The sequence below is a fragment of the Mirounga angustirostris genome, unplaced genomic scaffold (assembly GCF_029215605.1).
Source record: "Mirounga angustirostris isolate CCGP_5_RB_7025 unplaced genomic scaffold, mMirAng1.0.hap1 SCAF_6, whole genome shotgun sequence".
Classification (NCBI taxonomy): Eukaryota; Metazoa; Chordata; class Mammalia; order Carnivora; family Phocidae; genus Mirounga; species Mirounga angustirostris.
In genome coordinates this window covers 64,065,595-64,092,608 of record NW_026991714.1, presented here as the reverse complement: position 1 = coordinate 64,092,608, position 27,014 = coordinate 64,065,595, and the positions used below count along the sequence as shown (strand labels likewise).

At 47.9% G+C, this 27,014-nt stretch overlaps 1 protein-coding gene across 1 annotated transcript in view; it reads right to left on the bottom strand.

The window, feature by feature from the left end:
* Positions 1-27,014, bottom strand: part of KIF26B (kinesin family member 26B) — a 440,039-nt gene that overhangs the window by 253,750 nt on the left and 159,275 nt on the right. Inside the window, exon 3 of the mRNA XM_045877594.3 lies at positions 12,059-12,595. Coding sequence (XP_045733550.1) covers positions 12,059-12,595 — 537 coding nt within the window. The remainder of the gene's footprint in view (positions 1-12,058; positions 12,596-27,014) is intronic.

Below are 27,014 nucleotides of genomic sequence, written 5' to 3'. Positions count from 1 at the left end.
AGACACAAAGGTCCAGTGGAGAAGATGCTGAATTAGAGTCAGGAGAGTCGGGTCCTGGAAGAATTAATTGCATAACTGTTTCTTGCTTCTCTTACTTGCCTAGCCTCATCAGTCCCCACCTCCAACACCCAATGCAGCCTCGCCGCTAACCCCCAGACTCGCAGTCACAGCTGTCTCCAGACAAAGGGGCCCAGCAGCTCACCAGCCACATGGCAGCCAACACAGACCGGGGGTCAGCCCCAGCCATCCTCTTCCTTGTCCCCCAACTCACCAATCCTCCAGATCTTCAGGCCTTATTCTAAACATCTGTGGAATCTGTCACCCCTCATCCAAGCCCTCTGCTTGCTACCCCTCACCACCCCCCAGACGAGCAACCCCCACTTCCCTATTCATAGCAGCACGCACCCCCACTATCTGCCTGAGTCCTGTCTGCATAGGGTTCTCCCTGCCTATGACAGCGGAGGGGTGAAGCCCCCGCTCTGCCCATTTTCCATGTATCACCTCCTCCTCTGCCTCTTCTCCAACTCCCGGCACACCATTCCATGACATCCCCGAGCCTTTATGTCTCTGCTCCTCCTTCCATCTTCTTGGAAGCTCTTCCCCAGACTGGTTTCCTGACGATACCTAGCAGGGGTGTAGATTCAGGGTGCTATGATGTACAAGTGCCCCAGAGAGTTGAAATGCTTGCTTCTATTAAGCTGCGTGTACTTACAATATATGTACATCCAGTGGATGATGTTTTGATAGATATTACGCTAGCAACATACATACCTTATTAAACATTTAATAAGTAGTCACTGTAATTAATACATTCACACCAATTAACCCCAAAGGCTGCACTGGTTTGTTTTCCACTTAGACTATTACATAGTTGGAAGTTAGCAGCCACTTAGAAGAGGTCGAAGGTTTGCAACGTTTCAATAAGTGACTTTCTTGTTAATTGCTCTACTTTTGTTCCCACAGCTTTTTCTGCCAAATCTTCGGCACCAACCGCTCACATATGATGGAATCGACTGATTTTCATTGCAGGTCCTTTTACTTCCTTTGCCTGCCCACCCCCAGAGATGCAAATAAACCATAACAAATTCAGAATAGAGGGGTAAGATGGGGGGAAAGGTAATAATAATTTACAGGATAAATAATTAGGTGTTAGAACTCTCTAGAAGTGATTATGCAATCTAAAATAAAAAAGAGGGACCACTGGGTGGCTCAGTTGGTTAAGCGTCTGCCTTCGGCTCAGGTCATGATCTCAGCGTCCAGGGATCGAGCCCCATGTCAGGGCCCTGCTCCACGGGGAGTCTGCTTCTCCCTCTGCCCCTCCCCCTGCTCATACTCTCTCTCACCATCTCTGTCGCTATCTCCATCTCTCTCTCAAATAAATAAATAAAATCTTAAAAAAAAAAAGATACTCATCACGAGAAGATTATCAGAACTGAGCTGTACCACCCTCAGACGTAAGGGATGCCTCCGCCTCGGGATTCACCACGTGTCAGCGCTGGGTGTGCATTGCTCCGTTGTGCAAATGTCACCTTTCCATGTGCCATGTGACTGTGGGTGGCAGAGAACCACGCTCCACAAGTAGCCCATGTGTGCTGGGTTTTGTAGAACTTCTCAGTATGTAATCTCATTTTGCAACTGTGTGTGTGTGTAAAATTTCATTTAAGTCCAGTGCTTAGAACTCAAAAATAAATTTTAGGATGAATAAACCTAACCCTCAAAGCAATCTGAGCAGACGGACACTCCAGAAATGGATATAGACATTTTGTGTGGTCAGAATGTTACTCAGCTAATAGGCAGGTGAGGCCCGGTTCACACGCAGATCAGGGTGCTCTCTCCACTGGCTCAAAACAAGAGTTCCATTTTCACTTTTGAAAGGGTATGTGTTAGGACATTGAATTTGAACATACGTTACTCTGAAATTAAGGGCCACATTATTGACAAGGAAATGGCCCTGTTTTCTTTTATTAATCTTAGGGAATTAACTTATGATGAGATTCTAAATATCAGTCCAGTCTACCTCTTAGGTAAGCCAAAGTAGGTCTCGCTAGATGGTACCATTGCTTACACAAGCCTTTTCTGTTTGGGGTTTTGGGGTGGTTTTTTTTTTTGGCCCATCTTTGTCTCAAGCTTTGTCCCCACCACCTCCCCACCTCCCAGTGAGATGTGACACGGGGCATCTATCTGCACCACCGTGCAGAGCAATCCAACATGAGACCCGACTTGGAAGTTCTGGCGACCCAGAATTGCCCAAAAACAGTGTTAGTCGGGTGTGCCATGGGTGTCCCTCCCTGGGACGGCTGCATATTTGAGCAATCGGAGAAACTGGCCCCCTGCCCTCAGCAGGGCAACGAGGGGCAGGGACACGTGTACAGGAAACGGGCGTTTGAATCCCAGCTCTGGCATTTCCTAGCTGCGTGACCTTGGGCAGGTCACTTGACATTTCCAGGCCTCGGTCTGTCATCTGTAATTCCTGGGGGCGGCCTGCCCATCCTGCTTCCATTGGTCTGTGGGTCTGTGTGCTTTCACAAAAAGGGAGCATGTCATGAACGGACTCATGGGCTCCATCCTCCCAGCCTAATCCGTGGGGACCAGGGGCAGCCAGCCTTGCTAAGGTGGTGGAAACCGTCACCGCCGGATTGGTTCAGATTGGTCGTGTAATTACAAAACTGGTCACAGCCTTGAATGCAGATATGGGTTTGCTTCTCAAATGGCACCTTCTTTCTCCCCAGGGTCATCCCCCAAGTCACCCCCCAGGCCTCAGATAAGCTGCTGAAGGGACATGTTAACCCTTTGAGGCCACTGGTGCAGCAGTCATGTACCAAATGATCTCTAGAGTTCTAAAAATGGTGACTAATATGTGTCCTAAACACCTAAATTACTCCCTGGGAATGACTTAGGCACTTGAAATATGTGACTCATTAACTAATCCCCACAAATACCTCTTTAAGATCGAGGCACGCTAATTTGTCAAGCTAAAGACAGCCAGCACAGTCAAATCTCAATTTGAAAGCAATTTGGTGTGTGCCTGGGGTGGGGTAGGTAAGGAGACTTCAATTTTCCAATTTATTGGAGATTCCAAATTATATAATAATTGTAAAAGAAAGATTCTTATTTTATAAGTAAAGATATAGGTAAATAATAAGAAAGCACCTGTATTAATGATTGTATGTTACCGCAGGTATATAAATAACAAGAATGAGGGCGCCTGGGTGGCTCAGTCGGTTAAGCGTCTGCCTTTGGCCCAGGTTATGATCTCGGGGTCCTGGGATCGAGCCCCGCATTGGGCTCCATGCTCAGCGGGGAGTCTGCTTCTTCCTCTCTCCCTGCTCATGCTTTCACATGTGCTCTCTCTCTCTCAAATAAATAAATAAAATCTTAAAAAAAAAAAAAGAATGGAAGGCCTGAGTACTCTATTTCAAAGTGTTTGCCCAGTAAGAACTATGATCTAGGCCTGAATTACTCAATATTTCAAATTAACTCCAAAATAATGAGGATTTACTCTTTTTGGATTATTCTAAATGTTACCTCTCTACTATTCTGTAGAATTTTAAATGATCTAAGCCTATATATGGCCTCCCTCTTTCCTTATAAAGGTCTTCAGATACAAAGAAAATTGGTCCGCAGGCCTTTCAATATTTTACCAATTTATTCCCTCCTGGTGGGAGGAGATCATTCTGCTTAGAATCTGACCTTCTCACGTCAGCTGTGGTGCCCATATGGAAAGCTGGGCTTTGGCAGAGGTGGCTGGTGTTGTCTGAGTCGGTGAGTACCATTTATTTCATGTGTTTGGTATTCACTGTAGGTCTGGGTCTTGTTTCCTCATCTATCACTGGTTCTTACAGTGGAAGAGCAGACCCTGGTTCCATTCAATCTCGAGTCTCGAACCTGAGCTGGCTGGAGGAAGCTGGCTCTGGCTTCCGGTCGCTGAACTGAGGGCCTGAGGGTCGCTGAACTGAGGGCCTGTGTCGGACACGGCCCATCATCTCATATCGTGCCCATCACAGCTCTGCAACTGTAAGCTTTGCAGAGAAGAAACCCGGGACACATGACAGCCAGGAAGCCCACTAGATAGAGGTCACCCCACACAGTCGGCAAGGATGCTGGGCTTTTATTTCTGGTCCATGAGCAGCAAATCTAGCGTGACCCAACATCGAGTGCCTCATTGTTTGAGACTTGGATAAAATCGTTGATAAGTACCAGCCTCAGACTTTCCCAAAAACTCTGTTTACTGTCATTAAAAAGGAAAAAAAAAAAAGCGGTGGCTGACGTTACTCCCTTGACCAGTTCACTGTGGCCGGTGGGTATTCTAGTTCTCTTCCTCAACTCCATAAAGAAAGTAAATATGTCGCCTGAGGAAACCAGACTGGGGAGGCTGTTTCCAACGAGGGAGGACGTGGGAAGCTATTTAAAACAAAAGATAACTGTGAAAATCCAGTTCCAGAGAATCTTCTCTCTGATAATGATCCTCAGCTCCGCCCTCCCCCCAGCCCAGCCTGGGAGAGCTGGAGGGAGAGGAAAGGCGGTCCCCAGGCTCGGGAGACAATCGTCCCCATGCCCGCCACCTCTCACCCCCACCCGGGAAAGGGAGGCATAACTAAGAAATACTGTCTTCAGGGGCACAGACCTTACCCACTATCTCTAGCCTCCTTCTGGGGCCTAGAAATATTTCTAAAGGAAAAAATAGATACAGACCAGGGCGCCTGGGTGGCTAAGTCGTAAAGCGTCTGCCTTTGGCTCAGGTCATGATCCCAATGTTCTGGGATCGAGCCCCGCATCGGGCTCCCTGATCAGTGGGAAGCCTGCTTCTCCCTCTCCCACTCCCCCTGCTTGTGTTCCCTCTCTTGCTGTGTCTCTCTCTGTCAAATAAATAAAATCTTAATAAATATATAAATACATACATACAGACAGACAGACCATCCCACCAATTTAACCCAAACCACCAGTTGGGTCAGTAGAAAAAACCTGGAACCCCTCCAGCAGCGGTCAGAGGAGGTCCTCAACTGAAGCTGACCTCCCTCCGGATAGCGGACCCAGAAGTGCTGTTCACAGCTGCACCTGTGGTTGGGATGGTGCAAATGGACTGTGAACATATTTCATAAGCCCAGAAGAAGTGGTTATTCCACAACAAGCCCATGTCTGTAAGTTGGTCACTCAACCTTGTCTCTGTGTTTTTTCTTCGACTCTTGAGGTGTTCCCTCCATCAGCGTCAGGGTGTCTGTGGGTACAACACCTCACTGCCTCCTCGGCTCTTCTTTTTTTAAAGATTTTATTTATTTGCTTATTTATTTAGAGCGAGCAGGGAGAAGGGTAGAGGGAGAAGGAGAGAGAGAATCTCCAGCAGACTCCATGCTGAACGTGGAGCCCAATGTGGGGCTCGATCCCAGGACCCTGAGATCACGAACTGAGCCGAAACCAAGAGTCGGACTCAACCGACCAGCCACTCAGGTGCCCTGCCTCTCTTTGCTTTACCCTTTGTATCTCCCCCCACCTTAATATGTCTCCAAATGAAGGACGTGCACAAGGCTCCCTTGCTGCTGACCCCTGTAAACATGTGCACCTGCTCCTTTATCCGCAGTGACTCAGCTTGAAAGGGACATGGCAGCCCACACCTCCCAGCCCTGTCTCCCCTGTTCATCCATCCTTCTATCCATCTGTCACCTCTCTGTAGTGGGCTGTGTAGTGGCCCCCCAATTTCACTCAGAACTCATGATCTGTGCCTTTATTTGGAATTGGGTCTTTGTGGATGTAATTAGTTAAGGATTGCAATGCGGTTGTACTGGGTTAGGGTGGTCGCTTAATCCAATGACTGGTGTCCTTGTAATAAAAGGAGAGGACACAGAGAGACCCCAGAGGAGAATCCCAGGGAAGGCAGAGACCAGAGCGAAGCAGCCACAAGCCGAGGGACTCCTGCGGCCACCAGGACACTGGAAGAGACAAGGAAGGGTTCCTCCCTAGAGTCTTCAGAGGGAGAATGACTCCACCTTGATCTGGGACTTCTAGCCTCCCAAACTATGACAGAATATGGTTTCCGTTGTTCGAAGCCACCTCGTTTGTGGTGGTTTCTTATGGCAGCTTTAGGAAACTGATACACAATCTAGTCTATAATCTAACTATCATCTGTCTGTCTGTCATCTGCCACCTTCATTGCTCCCACTGCCCATAAACTATTCTTTAAAGCTGTGGTTCTTGACCCTGGCAGCTCAAACCCAGGCCTGGGCCTCATCCCCAGATCTTCTGATTCACTTGGTCTGGGGTATGGCTCAGGCATTGGTGGTTTGTTAAAGCTCTCTCTTCTGTCCCTAAATTACCTCTGGCTCTAATTGTCCTGCCTCCTTCTTACAAGGACCTTTGCCATAACACTGGACCCATCCAGATAACCCAAGGGTGATCTCCCCCAAAATCCTCAATGGAATCATATCTGCCAAACCCCTCTTACTATGTAAGGAAATATATCCACAGGCTTCCTTTTCCAGGAATTAGGATGTAAACATCTGGGGGGGTAGGGTTGGGCATATTCAGCCTATCTCACCAAGTAAGGGAGTGTTTTTGAAATTTCCTGCTGAAGTTTGGGTGTTCTCTTCAGACCACGGCCCCGCCCATATCCATAAGATAGGACGACCTTCTTAGAATTTCACCCTGAGCTCATATCCTTCAGAAACGCTCTGTCCATGACGGAATATACAAACTGCTTCCTTTTCTGTGTTCCGTTTGCCAGAAAGCATAATGATAAATAATACTCCTCTGACCATCTATAAATAGGTGGAAACAAAAACCTATCATGTTTTTAAAAAACCATTTTGATGTCAGAATTTGTCAAAAGGCGACATCTCATGCTATTGCCCTTGCTGGGCAGAAGGAGCCGGAAATCAGCAGCCCGCGGACACCAGGGCTGGCCCGAGCAGGGCACCGTGCATATTTCAGGGGACAAACGGGCGAGTAAAGAACGTGAAGGAGAATCCTCTGCTCCTGGCTGGCTACAAGCACCCACCCCTGGTTCCGGCCTGCAAAGGGACTCGGCAGGAAGGAGCACAGGTCCGCCTCCTCCCGCAGGCTCAGCTACACAACAACTTGTGCTCCTGGTTTCCATGAACGCATCAGAAGGAAAGCCTCTGAGACTGGGGTACTAGCGAGCAGAATCTTGCTTTCCTCTTGCAGGGGCATTGGGAAGTCCTCCATAAAAAGGGCCAGCACTGGGGCACCTGGGTGGCTCCGTCGGTTAAGCATCTGCTTTCGGCTCAGGCCATGATCTCAGGGTCCTGGGATGGAGCCCCAAGTCGGGCTCCCTGATCAGCAGGGAGCCTGTTTCTCCCTCTGCCTCTCTCCCTCCTTCGTACTCTCTATTAAATAAATAAAATCTTAAAAAAGAAAAAAAGGGGGGGCCAGCCCCACATCCTCCCAAGGCTTCTGGCCTCTGAAGAGCAAGCAGAGGTACCGTAGAGGTCTTACAGCTCAGCAGACCTTGACTCCTTTTAGGCTGGTATCACTGTTGCATTCCCCTTGCCGGTGACCTAAAATGTAGACTCCAGTAACACCTGTGCTTACAAGGCACGATCAATATCTGGAGATATAATAGAGGTAACCCCACACCGACTTCAGCCAGAGTTCAGTCTACCATTGTCTGACATTGATTCCAATGGATGCTTTTTGAGAAAGCAGGATGATTTTTACCAAAGACATCTTCCTTTGACTCAAGCAACACGCGTCAAATACTTCGTCACGTTAATGATCCATTATGGATATATTACTCATGTATTAATCTAACATCATCTTAAATTTTCTTGACACGTCCTCTTTACCGAAGTGCCATGAAATAAAGTTCTTCTGTCCCTTCGAATGCACCTACATTGAGTGTGACATCAAATGCCCCCTGGATTCTTTGCAGGGCACCCAAGAATTTATTGAGTATCGTTAAGATATTTCAGGTTAAAGATTCACTTGGCGCCAATTAACCAGTTGGTTTCCACCAAAAATCGTGGGGTCTGGGTAGGTCTTCTAGCCCGGACTTTTTTCCTGAACCTAGGGCCAGTCATGAGAAACACCGTTAGTGTCCCCCCGAGATCGACATTTTCTCTAAGGAGCAACCACTTCTGCACATGCTAGTCGCTGCAGGGGACATAAGAATAAAAGGCATCTGGTTCTCAATGAGTCTGTACTCTAGCCAGAGGGATCAAACTAAGACTCAGGAAACTCTGAACAAAGAAGAATTTCATCTCTCTCATCCTCGGGCTTCTCTTCTGGCAAATGAGGGGATTCAAATAGATCATGAATACTGGTATCCCTGCCTGAATGTTCATAAAATATTTTCATATTTTTCTTAACTCTGTTGTCCAACAAACTTACAAGGTGGGGGGTCATGGGTGAGTAAATAAATTAAGATGTTAAGCTACTAAGCTGAAGTTCAACGAGTGTCGGAGTCACAGACCTGAGCCCTCGTGAGAAGGTCTCCGAGTCTCCCACCCTGATGCAAAAGACAGCAACCATTCTATTGGATTCTGTGATTCTGGATTGGAATATGAACATTCTATTGTTTCTGAGCATTATGTGGGTACAGTCTTTCCTGCAGTTATTTACTATAACGAACAGAAATTAGGCAAAAGCAGCTGCTGTTCAAAAAGATGAAATTAATCCATGGTTGACTACAAGGAAGTCACATGTTTTCAAAGTCAAAACCCATGTGGTCCATGGAAGGTTCTAGAGCATTTTCTGCTTCCCACATAATGTATGTAGACTGTGTTAACTGTCTACAAGCTCATCAAAGAAAGACTTTCTGGGAAAGACAATTGAAGGTTGCTTCTTGAAGACTGTGGGTAACGGGGAGCTTGAGGAATTTGAGGGACCTCTATCTGACCCATGTGAAGGACTCCCCCTGTCAGTGTTGGAAAGCCCGTCCTCGTCTCTGTCAATCCTCCCTGCACTGAAACGGCGAAGAGCAGTGTCCTCCTCTCCCTCACTTCTGCAGGCCCCAGGCCCATGGGTGTGGAGCAGAACTCTCAGCAGCAACAAAGCCTAGATGCTTCTCTGCCTGGGGAATGGCTCTGGCACCAGGCCAGAGGGCTCTCTGCTCTGTGGGGAGGGAAGTGGGAGTGTGGATGGGCAGGAAAAGTGAGGTCAGCTTTCAGTGCAGTCAACCGTCTCTGCTGAACTGGCTAGACTGTGAGCTGCAGAATATTTACTGCAGGGAGATGTCCATAACGGGAGACATTCAGTCTGGCCAGACCCAGATCACCCAGCCCCGGGCATCGGGATGACACACTCACGACATGGGGATGCTGATTCGCAGCCAGGCACCAAATCTCTTTATCCCAGACAGATACCCTCTGATCCCTTTATCAGTCTGGGGGAAAGGCATGAATTAGTCTGCTCTGGAGTTGGAGAGGAGCCATCAAATTTACCCAGGAAAATCTCAAGTTGGTGGCTCACGTGAATCATCCTTAGACCACACCAACATGCCCTTGCCCACAGGCTGGGCTGCAAGCCCTTCTGTGTGCTCTCAGAGCAAGCTGGGCAGCTCTCACCACCTCTGCATTCACCTCCCTGGCTGATACTGAGCAGTTCACCTGCCTCGTCCCCCGAGGACCACACGACCCATGGTAGGAGCCCCACTAACACCCAGCAGATGCCCAGCGCTTGATTAGAGCTTAATAAACATGTGTTATTGTATTGGAGATTCTTTCTCATCAACGGTGGAAGAAGAGGAGGAGGAGCAGAAAGAATCATAGTACAAATAAGAGAAATGCACCAATAATCCTCAAACTTGCTTACAAGCAGCATCTTCACTGGCCCCCACCCCACCCCCCAACCCATACAAACTGTCCTAACACTTTGACCATTTTATACGAGAGCACCAGCTCCAAGTCCTTCTGTCCCTGCTCATTAGTGCTGGATGGCAGCTGAGTCTTCCAGCCAGCACCTGATATATGTTACAAGTGCTTTGGGGCCCAGGAAAGGGCAACATGAGTTGTCTGTGTAACGTGAGTACATGGCTAGCACAACCTGGGATGTGTTGAAAATATGACCTGGGGAGAAGAATGTGCGCTGGAGCATTTTATTTATAGTAGCAAAAACCTAAACTCTAGTAATTGGCACTTGGTTATATAAATCAGGCCATACTCAGATAATGGATCATATTTATATAATGGCATATTATGCTACCATTAAGGGTCATATTTTAGAAAACCATATAATGGCACGGGAAAATGCACCCAGTATATTAAGTGAAAAGCCGATGACAATTAAACATCATCACAATTTCATAAATTGTGTTCCTATAAAACACTGGGAGGACATGTGCCCAAGTGTTACAGAGTCCATTTCTGGGTGAGGTTGACTTTTAAAATTATACTTATGCTTTTTTGTATGTTTGCATGTTATTTTACAGTAACCCTATTACTTTTTGTAGTTTTCAAAATAATATATTTAAAATTTCAAACAGAAAATGTATGTGATTCAGCAATGGGAGGGGGCAAGTGTATTCAGGCCCTGGATGGATATGTTCGAGCATTAGACTAGGAAGCCCCATCAGGGTGCTGTGGCTCATCATCAGATTCATCTGGATGACCCAGAATATTCCAGCTAAAAGTAAAGTGGCAGGTAGGCCCTGGAGGTCAGGATAGGAGTGGTTTTCTTTGTATGCCATGGCTGAAAAGGAGCCAGATCTGGGAAAGATGTTGATAGGTCACTGCTCTGGGATACAGCAGTAAAGTCGGGAGCGGCTGAGGGAGGGAAACCTGCTCCCCCGATCAGGGGTGAGTCGGTGCTGGCTCTGTTACCAACTGCGGGGCTGCAGGTTCTTTGATTTCCCCGTCCACAAAAGGAAGATCCGACATCTGTCCTGCCTGCTCACAGGCCCACCGTGAGGTTACATAAAATGACGTGCATGCTAGATTTCGTAAACTCCAAAGCACCTACCCAATAAATGAAGTTGGGCAATCCAAGAATGCTAACTTCTTAAGATAATGATCCAGGCTCCGCATGTTCCTTCAAGATATCAAGAGAAGCCATCTACCCTCTAGAAAAGTCACCAGGATTTTATCAGCCACATTTAACTCATTTTATGTTTCCCTGCATCTTTGCCCCATGTAACAAAAATGATGCTGTGTTTGCTCATCTTGCTTCTTTTCTCTCCTGGACACATGGACAGACTGACTTTCCCAGCCTCCCCTGCAGGAAGGAGAGGCCAAACACCTGGACTTCTGCCACTGGAATGTGGATGGAAGTTACCTATCCCCCTTCCAGGCTGGGCTCTCCTGCCCCCCTTAAGCCCCCCATGTCCCCCTGTGAGATTCTCCACAATCTCATTTTTCCCTCATTTCTTGGCCACTTGTGCAAGACCTGGTGGCAGACTCTGGGACTTCTGGAAAATGGTGACATGGAGACCAGTGGAAGGCCATGCACCAAACACCCGGTACAGCAGGACCATGAGTAAGAAGTACCCTGGGATCATTTGTTACACCAGGTAGCCTCCCTAACTAATACACTCTATGACCACAGCCACCTCTCCATTCCACCACGACTGTCAATGCTTTCTGCTGCTTCCCACATGCCTGGTGCAGGGGACACAGATGCATATGGTAAACCCAACCATTATCCAACAGAAAACTCACCCAAAAGAAATTAAGACAATTTTTTTTTAGATTCCTTGACAGATTTAGGACCTGTTCTCTTATTTCTTTAAGGAAACTTGGCAGTATGTGCTCATTTCAATAACTGCAAAGAGAAAATAAGAAAATGGGAAGACACTTTCAGTAAACCTTATCCCAACTGTATTTAAAGTGAGTTGCAAACAAAAAAGGATTATGGTCCATCAAGGCAGAAGAGGTTAGGAAAGGGAGTCTACACCTCTTCTAGAAGGTCCAGACAGTGGAAGCAGAGTGCTAGAGGGATCACTGGTCCCTCAGACATTTTCTCTTTATTTAGCAACACCCAGTGGAGCCACATGGAGGCATTAGGCTCTGAGTTGGGGAGTTCCCAGAAGGAAAAGAGCAAAGGCAGGAAGTGCTGCCCACATCCTGTTTTGACTCCAACCAAACTTACTCTAACTTGTTCAGAGGCCACTTACCTGGTATGGATACAGGGTGACCCCATTGGTTCTCGACAGGGACCAGGTGCCGTCCAGGTACTGGTGAGCCTGGATGGCCACTGAGTTGAGGATGTTCCCATTGCTGGGACTGGTGGCCATCTGGAGGCTGACCTTGGCCTGGTGGGTTGGGGACCCACTTTTCTTCTCGGCCCCATTGCTGACCCCGAGGCTGTTGGGTTTGCTGCTATGCTTGTTGCTGATGAAAGCCGTGTAGTTGGAGGAGGCACACGGCGCAGGCACGAAGGCCCACTCTCTGGGCTGCTGGAGCCCACCCCCGGGCCGGGGCCCCAGCAGGGTGGGCATGTTGGAGAGCGGTGGGGGCGAGCCAGGGGAGCCTTCGTAGTGCTCGCTGTCAGCTGCCTGTTCCAAGGTCAGCACCATCTGGATGGCCTCCTGCTTCAGCTGGTTCAGGTGTGTAGTACAGACATCACAGCGGTTGTCCTTGTCATTCCATGCTTTCCGGATGGTGTTGGGGACCTGGAGCTTGTCGTGAATCACAGCCGAGAAAGCAGGGTCCTAGACACACAAGCAAAAAAACAGGAGAACCTATCACTCAAGGCTGGTAAGTGTGATTCACACTAGAGTTAAGCCCTAGATGAAGCCAGAGTTGGACTGTCTGATAGACACCCAACAGAGACGAGCAGCCAGACTGGCAGGACAGCCTCTGGTGGACAAACACAGGTGACGAATGTAAGATTATGATGGTGCAAACATTAAGCAACAACGGTAAAAAAAAGATCTCTAAGCCAGGATAGTCAAATAAGAACATTCCGGATTCTTCTCCTTGCGTCTGCTAAAGAATTACAGCCACGCCTGGCTCTCCCCAAGGTGTTCACTAAGAAGGGGGGAGTGCAGTCATTCTGGGCTGAGGCATGTGGTCCCCTGGTTCCCTGTGACCCTTGCAACCTTGGTAATTGTTGGAGATTCCATTCTAAGAAAGTCTTGGCCCCATCAGTACTGTGTGCTAAGTGCCACCGGAAGAAAACCAAACGGAGAGGATTCTGGACCAGAGACCCAGCCTGCTCCAGCAGCCTAGCAAGGTCTGAAGATTCACTGATTACCATTTGCTCATGGCAAGCTGGATACATGTGTCTGATATCCTGACCGATTCAAAGAAAAATGTCTCCTTGGCAAGCAGTCCAAGATACTGTTCCCCACAAACTTCATCTACAACGAATATTCAAAATTCTTTAGCTCAGAAACCCTTATCTCAAAGCAATCAGAAACTGAACTGAAGGAGGACGATTTCTTTCCTTTACTTCATGTGATTTTTACAGGACGACGGGACTTCACAGAGAAACAAGTGCTAGGAGTATTAACTGGTTACCAGAATATTCGGTTCTAGTTCCAGCTCTGCTACTAATTAGCTGTGTGACCTTGGATAAGCTACTTAGCCTCACTAAGAGCCTCATCTGTCACATGAGGCCATGGCCTCTCCTTGTGGTAAGGTCCTCCCAGCTCCATGACTCTGGTTGTAGAGAAATTGGGACAAGAAAATAGTTCTGTATATTATATGGACAGAGCCATACGCCACCTTGGGGGCCTGATCAAATTTCTGAGATCCAATATTTTTTTTGCAAATAATGGATAAGGCTCATCTCTAGGCTTGTTTTCCTCTAGGACATTAGAAGAAAACCTGCCCTTCTGAAACCTACTGTAGCTTTTATGGGATGGAAGCTCCTCTGGACTGAATGGGGTCTGATGAGCTGTGGGTAATAGGCCACGTGGGGCAGCAGGGGTGGGCAGGAAGATCGGCGGTGGGAGGGCTATTTGTAATGAGGACCCATCTTGAGTGTGGGCTGCAGCATTTTGTTTTCCCTGTTTAACTACCCTGAAGAGTTCCTCAGCATGCACTGATTAACTGATTAATAAATCACGAGGTCTCTTTTTCAGCAGCAGCAAGGAGTGGCTCACAAGGCAGAAACTCAAGACGGTCGTATAAAATGACGGGAAATAATAGGAGGTCAAGGATGATCAAGTCTGGTTGACAAAGTGATGCGAACCATATGAGACCTGCCCTGTGGCATCCTTCTCTCTGACTGCTGATTTGCGCAGAGTCACATCGCAACTCAGAGCATGTGGCACCCAAATGGGCAAATGGGGCCCCTCAGGGACCACGTTCGAGCAGACCTTCACTTCTGTTTTCAGATAAGGAAACTGAGCTCCAAAAGGGTTAAAAGCTTGGATGATGCCCAGACTTCTCGACCACTAGTTCATGACTTTCAGAGCCGAAGAGTCATATTCCTCCCTGGACTCACATTTTTTTTGCACGGACATATAAAGTTTTCACCTCGTCCATCCTAGGAAATGTTCATTTACTCAAAAGAAATTTATTTGAGCCTCCATATGCCAAGTTAGAGTTTCTTGCTTTTTCTTTTTTTTTTAAGATTTTATTTACTTATTTGAGAGAGAGCACAAGCAGGCAGAGGGAGAGGGAGAAGCAGACTCCCCACTGAGAAGGGAGCCCGACGTAGGGTTCTATCCCAGCACCCGGAGACCATGACCTGAGCCGAAAGCAGACGCTCACCCAACTGAGCCACCCAGGCGCCCCCATGTCTCTTGCTTTTTCATATAACATTACATAATGAGAATTTTCCCTTATTGATAAATGTCATTTGAAAATGTGGTTTTTAATGACCATACCATATTTTAGCCTTCAGTTGTTTCAAAGGCCAATTACTTATTCCCACGTTCTACTACATAATTGGAGATAGTGTAAGAAATCAGAGACTGGCCTTCAAAAGCAATCCACAACGCATGGCTTATGCTTTCAAGGCACCAAACTATTTGGTTTCATGACGCCTCGAATTAATTGCTGATTTAGAGTATTTGTATTAACTCAAGCATCAGGAAGAAGTGTCACAGCAAGAAGGCAGATATGAGACTAGTCCCATCCACACATCATAGTTCATTTGAAGATCCTTGAAGAATCTGGATTTAACTTGACATCTGCAGCTGGGAAAACGGCCACATCCGTGGATAGAAAAGGCATGAGCCCTCTTCTAAGGACTCCTTTTCTTTGTTTTTACTGCCCTCCCTTGAAGTAGCACCTTCTTCACTCAGCCTATTGCTGTTTGCTGCTCAACTTCTAACATTTAATAAATAATGTATGTTGGCCAGGCCCCACACCGGGCTGAGGGCCTAAGGCTGCATGAAAACAATTCCTGTGAGTCCACAGTCCAGGGGACTTTCTTGGTTCCTGGATGCCACCTCCAGTCCAGAACCAATCAACACCCACTGGGAGGACACACAGACCTCTGCGCTCCCCTCCTGGTTCCCAAGGCATCAACAAAATCATCCGTGAGCCCTGCACCGGGGCCCACTAGCACAGCGATGGACGTGGCCACCGATGCCGGGAAGTAGCAAAGAGCCACTGGGGTCTCATCCAGAGGAAAACTGAGATTGATTCTTGAAGGAGTATGCAACTGCTGGCTGATATCAGAGGTATTCCCTAAATTAAACAACCCTGGATCCAAAACCCTCTGGGCGTTCTTATCCTCAGAAGGCCTCGGTAGGTCAAGAGATGGAGCTTATGGAAACGAAAACCCTTTGCACATGTTTGTCCATACATTATACATATTTTAGTGCAACTCAAAACTCCAAAGAGGGACGGTCAACAAACACCGCTTTCCATAAGCATTGGAATAAAGAGGATGCTGCTTCAGGGGAGGGGAGTCCTCGATAGGGAAGGCTCACTTGCGCCAACCTTTTCTGTCACGGACACACAAAGGACTGCATGGCCCAGGGGACAGACGGGAGGAGTGTCCTTCAGGTCAGTTAGCACCAAAAGAAACCTGGACCCAGGGAAGGAAGGAATTAAGCCCCCAGTCTGGCTTGCTGCCTTGCTCACGGGCTTCAAAGACATTCCTAGGGCCCAGTCCTGGTTCATCCTGTGACCTCAGGAAACAATCACATGGGAACAGCCGGAATCCGGCACAAGCTGAGTCTCTATCTTCAAAGTCCTAATTTTCACTCACGTACGAAAATGGGCTACTGGTTTGGGGCCATATTTTCAACCTAAATTTTAAGGTTAAGGGTTCTGTGCCCAAAACATTGTCACCTCTCAGAAATAACAAAATTATTTGTCCTCCACATCTGCCATGATGAGGAATTCAAGAAAACACTGAGGAACCTGGTAACGTTCCTTAGAAGGAGGATTAGGGAAAAGTGAAGGTCATGTTCAGACACCCCATCTGCCCCCCATCAGTGACTGCTGGAAAGGAACACAGAAAATTCCGTAAGATGGTTTTCCGACCCCTTTATATAAAGCACTTCTACTTTTCTAGGGGCATTTTGGGAAAAGGGACATCCTGCCACGTCCCCTAAGCATCTCTTAGACTAGTGACTCTCTTTAGGTTGACCCCCGGTATTCTGGCAGACTGATCTAAGAAATTACAACAAAGTCTCTCTTCCCCAGGCAATGGGATCCATGCCCATGGCTTCCAGATCCATCTATACCCTGGTGACTGAGAATTCTCTCTTCCTGTCCCGGCTGGCCTTTCTCCCGAACTCTGAGCCTTACATCTCATGCCACCCCCTGGAAAATATCACCCAGATAAATACTCTTCAAACTGACAATTCAAAATTAATTTTATTTGCCCCTAAACCTATTTGTATTCTAACAGTCACTATCAAAGTGGAAATAGTATCCTTATCCATTCTGGTGCCCAGGCTAGAAATCTAGAACCTCCCTCGTCTCCTCCTTTGCTTGCCAGTCTAATGGCCAAAGGTAGATGGTACCTTCTAAAAGCTTTTGCCTGTCCCTCCACCACATGCCCACTGCCATGATAAAGCTGTCAGCACTGCTCACATCACTGTGAGAATCTCCCCGATTCTAGCCTTGACCTTGAACCTGCTTCACCCCCAAAACAATTTTACTAAAATGCAGATCCTGGTTCATCCTGTGACCTCAGGAAACAATCACATGGGAACAGTGGGAATCCGGCATAAGCTGAGTCTCTATCTTCAAAGTCCTAATTTTCACTCACTTGCTTTCCTATACTTGCACTCGAGAAGCGATCTTACTTCTGTGGTTTCTATTTGTAGAACTCCCTCTCTACTACACCATCAGCTCCTTGAGAGGAAATAGTCTTTCTTTCTACTTTTAATTCCCCCTGTGTCTAGCACAGTGTCTACTACATAATAAGGGCTGGACGAATATTTGTGAAATAAATAAGTGAATGAAAATAACTCAAGCAAGGCAAAAACAGCCAAGTAACGAAGTTGGTCTGGGCCCACCCATTGTTTGTCTAAGTGAGCTAGTCGCCTATTATACAATTATCATGAAACAAATTCTTCCAAATCTAACGTTATTAGAGTTTTCCAACCTATTCTACCTGGCTAGAAAGACTAATGTGGGTCAACCATAACCCGGATGTCCTCCTTTGACCTGACTCTTCCCTAAACTATTAGAATATGTTCTCCATTCTCTTATGCTTTTTCCTAAGTTGCCAGAAAAGTAATGTTTATATGCAAAGGCTTTTTTTTTTTTTTTTTTACCATCAGGCCAGCTCATCGGCAGGAAAACAAGGGAAACCTACATAAAGGAGTAGTCCAGATTGGCAGGACACCCCTGGTACAGCAGGGTGGACCCCCAGCGAGCAGGTGGCATGCTATTGTCCACGAGTGGGGGGCCAGCTTTCAGCACGTGAGGCGGGGCTGCTCACAAGAGTGCAGATCATGGAGCTGGAGCAAAAGGACACAGGAATTACTCCCCAGGCAGACCGTGTGCTAATGGTCCTTATTGCTTTCTGTCCCATTTCATCCTCTGCTCAGCCATAAATGCTAATGCCACTTTTGAGGACAGGGGTGTTGGTTTTTTCCATGTAATTTTAGCCAAAAGTGTACTTTGACCGTGTTCCTCCAAAGCCTCTGGGTCTGCAAGGGAGGCAACAGCAGGAGTCAGCGTCCCGCATGTGTTGTACTCATTCCTGTTGATGTTTGCTCTGATTTATTATTCTAGAGGCCTCTAGTGACAAGCTCATCAAGATTTAAGCTGTTCTTCAAAGGCAGTTTCTTTCCATTTTGTTCCTAAAACTATCTTCCTCCATAAATGCTGTCCCATGAGGCCCGGGATGGTGGGCAGGACTCTGAGAAGGCAAGCAGCTTCCCAGAAGATGAATGGAATTCACCTTCACACTCCTTAGAATCTTTCCAGCTAGGGTTTGTGTTCCCGCCCCTTCCCACCTCCCAACACGCCCCTCATCAGTGTTCTTTCTTTCTCAAGAATCTGCGTTCTTCACAATGGTTCTATCCCCAAAGGCAGGTGCCCATGTTAATGATTCTCTTTTTTGAATGGAAACAGCAAAATGGAAAGTTTGCAAACCAACAGATAGCAGACCTCAGGTGCATCTGAACCAAGAACACAAACACTCTCATTCCTAGCTCAATATTCAAATATTTAGACTCAAATGCCCCTCAAAGAAGTGGTTATTTTTCTTTTCTGCCTCGGTAATTTCAGAAGGAGAAAGAGCAAGATATTCTGACCACATCTTAATTAGCCACGGGCAGAAGGGAGAATTTAAATATCTGAAATCTAAGGATGCACCCAAAATGCCAATTACTGGACGTAACTTCTTAGGGTGATATGGTCCCCTGTGCTCACCAGCCCCCCTGATCTCACACCTCACTTTCCATACATCAAGGGGATGCATCCGGTCCTGATGACCAACAGTCCTTCCCAAGTGAGACTCTACTCATCCAGTCGTCTTGTTGAATCTGCCCAGAGCAAGTGATCAGCAGCTAAACATCAGTTCTCCACTCCTGTTGTTCATAGAGTCCCCAGTCCCCCAAACGGGCATCAGACTACCCTGGAAGGAAGCCAGGGAACATCAGACCATGACAGTGATGACATCTCACTGCCCTGGGTGATGGAGAGTGACCCCCTTTGTGGGGGTTGCTGTTCTCACTAACACCGTGCAAGCTGAAGCTGTGTTAGACACAAGGACACAAGGCTCATTCTGCAAAGTTAGGTGCTTGCGAGAGGGAGGGAGGCAGAGGGGTGTGAAAGAGCACACAGGGAGTGATATCATTCAAGCTCGTTCCAGGTGAGGCCTGAAAGCCAAAACCACCACCACAGCAGGGACAGCAACTAGCCCCGAAATCTCCCATGGCCAGCACCCTGGTTTCATTAACGTGAAACCTCCCTCTGGCCCACGAGGCCCGTCTGAACACAAGGCTTGTCATCTTCCTTCCTCGTCTGCTTTGTGAGCCACCGGCGCTCCGCTCGGTAATGACGATCACACGCAGACACGCATCCTCACATGTGAGCAAGAATGAACGTAAAGGCATGCTAGGTAATGAGCTCAGAGAGACCAAAAAAAAAAAAGACGGCCGCAGGAAGAAATGTTAAGTGTCAGACCACATTTGTTGTACATAAGAAACCAAATTAACCTGGGATGTAGTGCATGGGCCCCGCCGAAGCAATCCGGCTCTGCGTCAGGGCAGGGAGATGCGGGGGGCGGCTCCGGCGGGAGCGGCCGCGGTGCCCATGGGAGGCTGCCCAGCAGCGGGGTGCAATTAACAGAGCTGCTTGCAGCACCGGGCGCGAAAGTGCTGCCGCTGGTAAGACCTTTCTGCTTCAGAAGAACAGAGCTTTTTTTTTTTTTTTAAGATTTTATTTATTTATTTGACAGAGAGAGGCAGTGAGAGAGGGAACACGAGCAGGGGGAGTGGGAGAGGGAGAAGCAGGTTCCCCGCGGAGCAAGGAGCCCGATGCGGGGCTCGATCCCAGGACCCTGGGACCATGACCTGAGCTGAAGGCAGACGCTCAACGACTGAGCCACCCAGGCGCCCCGAAGAACAGAGCTTTTTAATTAGAACGTAATACAATGAAGAACAGTTCGTGGATTACTTGAAAGAATAGGTGCGGTGTCCCTCATTAGGATCACGGATATTTTTTAAACCCCTGCCTCGTCTTTTCAAACTCAATGGCACGGTTGGGGTCTGTCGATTCTCATGGAAACGTTCCATTACAAGTGTGCAAGTTTCAGGCCCCTGCTTTACCGCTTTGGAACTATTAAAAAACCTCCCCAATCTTCAGTCTCCCCAAATGTAAAAATGGGAATTGAGAATTTCCCTGTTTTATTGAGCAAGGATTAGTTGTGGTCATATGTGTAACGTGGGGCACACAGTCCCAGTCCTTGGGAAATGCTAAGTGAAGGTAGTTATTTTTTTTTTTTTTTGGATTTTTATTTATTTGTCAGAGAGAGAGAGACAGAGAGCACAAGCAGGGGGAGTGGGAGAGGGAGAAGCAGGCTCCCCGCTGAGTAGGGAACCCGATGTGGGGCTCGATCCCAGGACCCAGGGATCATGACCTGGGCCGAAGGCAGACGCTTCACCCACTGAGCCACCCAGGCGGCCTGAAGGTAGTAATTAGTGTGAGCATCACACTTTTCAGTGTCTAATACCACACGTTGTGTTTATGAATTTAGTCCTTTGGATGATGATGATGATGATGGCAATGCAGTGACAAGGATCTCAGGCCTTCCTTTCATCAAGGAGGATTTAGCAAACCCCTTTGGAATTAAGAGGTGAGGATGTGATAAAGATGAGGACATACAGTCTTCAGTTAACATCTTTCATATTCGGGTAAGTCAAGGTGCTCTTAAAAGAAACCAAAGTAAGAATGGGTCCGTGGAGTTCCTGAGCACAGACCGCGGGGCCCCCAGCCTACTTCTCTGGGCTCCAAGGTGCAACAATCTGAGTCTCCATTTCCATGGAACCGAGAATACAAGAGCCGCGACTGGCCAGTGTCTCCACCTCTGCCCCAGGAGGTGAAGAAAGAGAAAGATGGTTTTACCTTAGTTTAACTACCCTCAAACCTGAAAATCTTGCCCTCCAGGCTACCCCCAGGACCTGGGGAAGAGGATCAGTTCACAAACAGATCAAGGCCTTAGGACCAGGGAGTAGATGCTAGCTGAATCACCTAACGAAATATTGCCCTGAACTGCAAGGTTCTCATTCAACCTGACACAAAAATAAAGCGCAGGACTTCACAGATATGAAGCCCCAATTAAGATTCTAGTGTGGCACACTAGAATTCTACCTTTGAACTATTAAAGTCTATCTAGGTTAGATGTATTTCTTATGTGTGGGCTATAATGTACCATCAGGTGGCACTGGATTTTTTTTTCAATCTCTAAGTAGTTGGACTAGTTTAACGCTGTTAAGGAGTCTGTTATTTATCTAATTATGAAATTGCCTGATGCTTCTTTTTCCTTTAATGGACTTTATATGCATGAGATGCTGCAGAAATGTACTTGGCTATGATTTTTTTGGACTCAGTACAAAAAGATAAAGTACCTACAATTTGAGCTTGGTGTTGTGCTTAAAGGACGAAATTTTAACAAACTCTTTTTCTGCCATACCCTACAACACACTCAAATACCTCTGCTCGTCCCCTTGTGACCTAACCCTGGTGACCCAGTCTTTCTGGCCCCGTGTAATCTGCTTCAAGCCGTCCTGTCAGACACCTGTCTCAGGGGTCTCCATGTGACCCTCCTGCATAGTCAGAGTGGGCATCTTTCTGTCCAGAGAAGCCCCTGTATTTCCCTGCCTCTGTGCCTTTGCTTGAGTCCCTGCCCTGATAATTCCCAGCCTGCCTCGTAAACCACGAAAAAACTTGTGGGGGTGATGCAGATGTCCACTATGGTGGCAGTGGTCTTGTGGGTGTATACATATGGCCAAATGTATCAAATTGTACACTTTAGATGTGTATGGTTTACTGAAAGCCAATTACATACCCATAAAGCTAAAAAAAAAACACCTGTCCCTCCAGCATAAGGCCCAGCTTGGGCATGAAATCTGACTCTCAGAAGGGATGTCTTCCTCCCACTGACCTCCAACGCACTTCTCTGATCTGAATTATTCGTATCACTTAGCAGACACTTCCTTGTTAGTTACACCTGGACATGTTCTATCTCCACAATCACAGTAAATTCCAAGGGGGCAGAAACCATGCCATGATTTCAACAGTGATGATAAGTTCTACTCTTGCCCCCCGGAGTCTACTCGAGACAGCGCCCAGGGTGATCCGCAAAGTCTTAAGTCTGATGCTGACCTTCCTTGACTACAATCCTCCCCGGCCCACCTGACTTCCCTCAGAGCCAAGTCACAGTCTATGCCCTGGGCCTGCATGACCTGGCCTCGCCCCATCCCTAAGCAGTATCTCCCAGATCCCGGAACCTCTCTCAGATCCTCTGGATCCTGTCTCAGAATCTCGGGGGAGTAGGGCTTGGAATCTGCATTTTAGCAAGCCTCCTGGGTGATTCTGGGGCATGCTGTCATGAACGGATGGGAAGGGAGACGGATCGAGGGAAGGCAGAAGAACAGGTGGAAAGGGACATCCATCCCTCCCTTTCAAGCACCCCACCCTCACTGGGGCCCTCGGGCGGGGGCTCTCCATTCCATCCTTCAAACTGCCACTCCTCTGGAAACCTCGGTGCTGGGGACTGCTGCTCTTTTTAGACAATAATTCAAGACAATGGTAAATGGCTCGTGGGACAGAGCCCAGAGACTACGGGTATAAGGCAAATGTCTCTTCACCAAATTCTCTCCCCGACTCCACTGGCTCTCAACCCCTGGTGATTTTGACCCCCAGAGGACATTTGCAAAGACCAAGGACATTCATAGTTGTCCCAACCAGGAGGGGGCTACTGACATCGAGTGGCTAGGGGCCAAGGATGCTGCTAAAAATCTTACAATACACAGGAAAAGCCTTGCATACCAAAGAATGACCCAGTCCCTGGTCAGTTGTGCCGAGGCTGAAAGCAGGGCCAACGTCCTCTCCGACTCCTGGTCACCCACTGGCCTAGGAAAGGACTCGGGCAAAGAAGTGGGTGCTCTCAATCCAGAAGCAAATCCGGCTCCTGTGCCACACTCACAGCAGTGTGGAGACCCGAATTCTCAAAAGCAGGGTATCTTCATATTGTGACCGTTGGGTCATGGCTGACAGTCGTGCGGGGTTGCAGATGCGCGCAGGCTGGCCACGGGTGGGCACAGACCCCCGCCCGTGCTGGTGGAGAGCGGGTCCCCAGCCCCCAGCCTGCCTTCTGTCTGGATGCACATGCACCTGCCGCGCCCCCTTGGGCTGCTGACAGTGAGGCCAGCTATTTACAGGGGCGTGGTGGAAAGGGCTGATGTGGGATCCACGTCCTGTCCGCACGACGTTCATCTGCTTCGCTGCTTCGGCGGCTGCTCACGGGGCCTGTCATTTACAGCCTGGCCGCCCAGCCTGGGTCGCAGCAGGCACCTCTGCGGTTGCTCTTACTCTGAAATGGCTTTAGGCCTCTGCCCAGATTTCATATCATGGTAAGTTGGCAGTCTCCCTCTGGGACAGGGAAAACCAGTGCCATGACAAGAGAAACCCACCTCAAAGATGTAATTTGATGCAATTACAGAGAAGACCAGAGATCTCGTCCCTGCGGACCCCACACGTATGGGGCACAGACCGCGAGCCAGGCTCTGGTCTGGCTAGGTTTCGGTGGGGGAAGTCACCAAGGCTTTGGCCCTAAGTGCCCCGGTTGCAGGGTAGATCCTTTGGGGCCGGGCCTGAGTGGCACATTGTTGTTTCCACTCAGCACACAGAGATGGCCGAGTGCGCCCTGGGCAGAGGAAGCGCCCGTAACATCGGACAGACGGACCCCTCCAAGACCCAGTTGTGGGATATCGGCTTGGGGCCCAGAACTTAACCATGCATCAGTAGACATTCGCTTGCTTATTTGGGGAGGGATGGATTCATCACGGGATCATCAGCAATACGTCCTACCCTTCTTCCTTCCCTGAGGATCCTTACTGAAAACGTCAGAACCGAAAATTCACGGAGTTGAGCAGCCTTGAGCATGGCAGGTGGCAGGGCCAACGGGCAGGAGGCCTCATCAGGGGCTTCCCCCACCTCTCCGTCCCTCCCGAGATGCCGGTGCCACAAGCTGACAGTCAGAGAGGGGCAGGCGCCGGTTTCGGACGAGCCCGGGGGCGCGTCCACTGCACTGGCGTCTCCACTGGAGCCTCAACTTCGACAGCTCTCCCGCTAAAGTGCTCCTTGATCTTCCTATTTTTAAAGAAGGCTTTTGACTAATAAGTCCCATAAAAGACAGATTTGAATTCGCCAATTCATGTACGTCATCCATCTGCATAGACGAATTGTAGAGGAAACTTACAACATCGACTCCAGCGCCCAAACGTCTGGTGTGTTCATCTTACCGAGAACACGGACCGCCTCAGCGGCAAGAGGGTAGAGCGAAGACTGCGTGGAAGCATTCGGGGGAGCGAGGGGGCCGCACTCCCCGCTCTCCCCACACCGCACACACCGCACCGCACACACACTGCACACACACATCATACACACACACCACACACACATCATATACACACACCATACACACACTCACACATACCACACACACCACACATATCACATACACACGCACTCACACACACATCATATACACACACACTTGCACACACACAACCCAGACACATACACACACACACACCACCATGCACACATACCATACACATACACACTCATAAACCCCACCACATACACATCACACACATACACACTCACACACACCACAAACACACACCACACACCCCAGCCACACCACCCACATACATTCACACATATACTCACACACCACACTACACATAACATGCACATCCACCACACACACACACACACACACCCGACACACATTCACAAGTCCATCTCTCCTGGAGGAAGCGAGAAACAGGACTGTGGTGGGCAGGGTGCTGCAGAAGCAGCACAGACAGACAGACAGCAAGTGAGATTTCCAGGCAGGGGAAGAAAGCTCCACCCCCTGCCCCCAGCTGCCTCTGCAGCTCTCCTCAGGATCTGCTGTGAAGTTGCAGGTCAGTGCACTCAGAGATTCATGTGCTCCACCAGGGGATAAGACTGCAAAACTGAGCCCCGTATACACCCTGGGTAACTTTAAAGGGGAAATAGCAATGGGAGAACAAGAGCAGAGGACTCATTTAAGAATAGATTTTAATTTTGATTTTGACTGCAGATTCCAATAAAATTTGAGCACTTTTTAAGAAACACAGTGTGAACTGGATTCAGACCTTCCATGCTGATGGGGAGCTAAAAGAAACAAATGATTCAGGCGTATCTCCCACACGTACATGGCCACGTTCTAAACCTAACATGTAGATTTCTGCCTAATTTATCTATTCATTCAAAAGAGTACTCTTTCACCTCTTCATTCACTAATTTCATTCATTTATCAAACATGTATTAGTACTGAATTGGGCAAGGTCCTTTGTTAAGTGTTGGAAAACAAACACGGTCCTAACCCTTATGAATATTACAAAACCCATTGTAATCGAAGATTTAACACAGACCACAGTACTTCCTTTTAATCTGGAGAGCCGATGAAGGAGTGAAAGGAATGAACAGAACTCTGGACTTGAGCTGTGACTGAGTGTGGGCCAAGCTCTGCCATCTCCTAGCTTCACAGACTTGACCAAGCTTCCTAATCTTCATGAGTCTTAGTAACTTCGTCATCAGTAACACAGGGATAATACTCATCCTTGGTACTGATGGAAGGATTAAATGGAATCACAGACATAAAAACACTTTGTTATTATTATAATAAGTCCTTTGTATGTTTAACACATGAAGAAGAACGATGAGGGCATAAGCCATGTCCTATTTACTGCACTTACCAGTTTGCAGCTAGGGAGCTCGAGGCCTAGGTATTAAAAGGCTTAACAGCCCCAAAACTACAAAAACACTAATTTAAAGGGATATAGGCACCCCTATGTTTATGGCAGCATTATCTACAATAGCCAAATTATGGAAGCAGGCCAAGTGTCCATCAATAGATGAAAGGATAAAGATGTGGTGTATATATACACGATGGAATATTACTCAGCCATCAACAACAATGAAATTTGCAACAACATGGATGGAGCTAGAGAGTATAATGCTAAGTGAAATAAATCCATCGGAGAAAAACAAATACCAAATGATTTCACTAATACGTGGGATTTAAGGGAAAAAAAACAAATGAACAAAGGAAAAAGAGAGAGAGAGAAACCAAGAAACACTCTTAACTCTAGAGAACAGATGGTTACCACAGGGGAGGTGGGGGGGCGCTGGGTGAAATAGGTGTTGGGGATTAAGGAGGGCACCTGTCGTGATGAGCACTGGGTGATATATGGAAGTGTTGAATCACTATATTGTACACCTGAAACTAATGTAACACTGTATGATAACTATGCTAGAATTAAAATTAAAAACTTAATATGAAAGGGGGGGATTAACAGAATAACAGGACCAAAGGGGGGCCATCCAGGTAAGCCTTTGGCTCCAGAGAAAGGCCAAGATCAAAGTGCCAAGCCAGCTCAGTGTCCAGCTCTCTGTCCAGATCTTGCCCATAGACAGGAAAATGCTCTCATACATTTATCACAATGGATAGATCAGAAAAGATAAAGTAGGAAGTGGCTCTCTTTCTTCACCATGTGTAAGCCTGACTTCATGTATGCTCCACGCCAGACTCACTGAAACACTTGTGAGAAGTCACTCTCCTGGCCTTCTCTCCTCACTGCAGTGGTGGAATGTTCCAGAAGGACAGACCAACAGAGTCCCATGCCACCTGAACTTCCACGTATAAGCCAGGCAAATGGAATCAGTCAACGCTGTGGAGAGCTACCAAGAGTCTCCAGGCCCACGACACCATACACGCGTGTTCGCGGGGATCTTGGAATCACCTCAAAGTAGTGGAGCACAGAGAGCTGTCCCCCATCGGGTGGGCCTCATGGGCCTCTCTCCACAATCTGTGCATCCTCGGGGACCAGACGTGGGATCCTGGAGAAGGGTCTGAGCAGTCTGTGGCTGGTGAAATAGAAAACACACCTCCAGAGAATGCATGGCTAGAAAATAAGATACAGCTTCAACTAGTTCCTGATG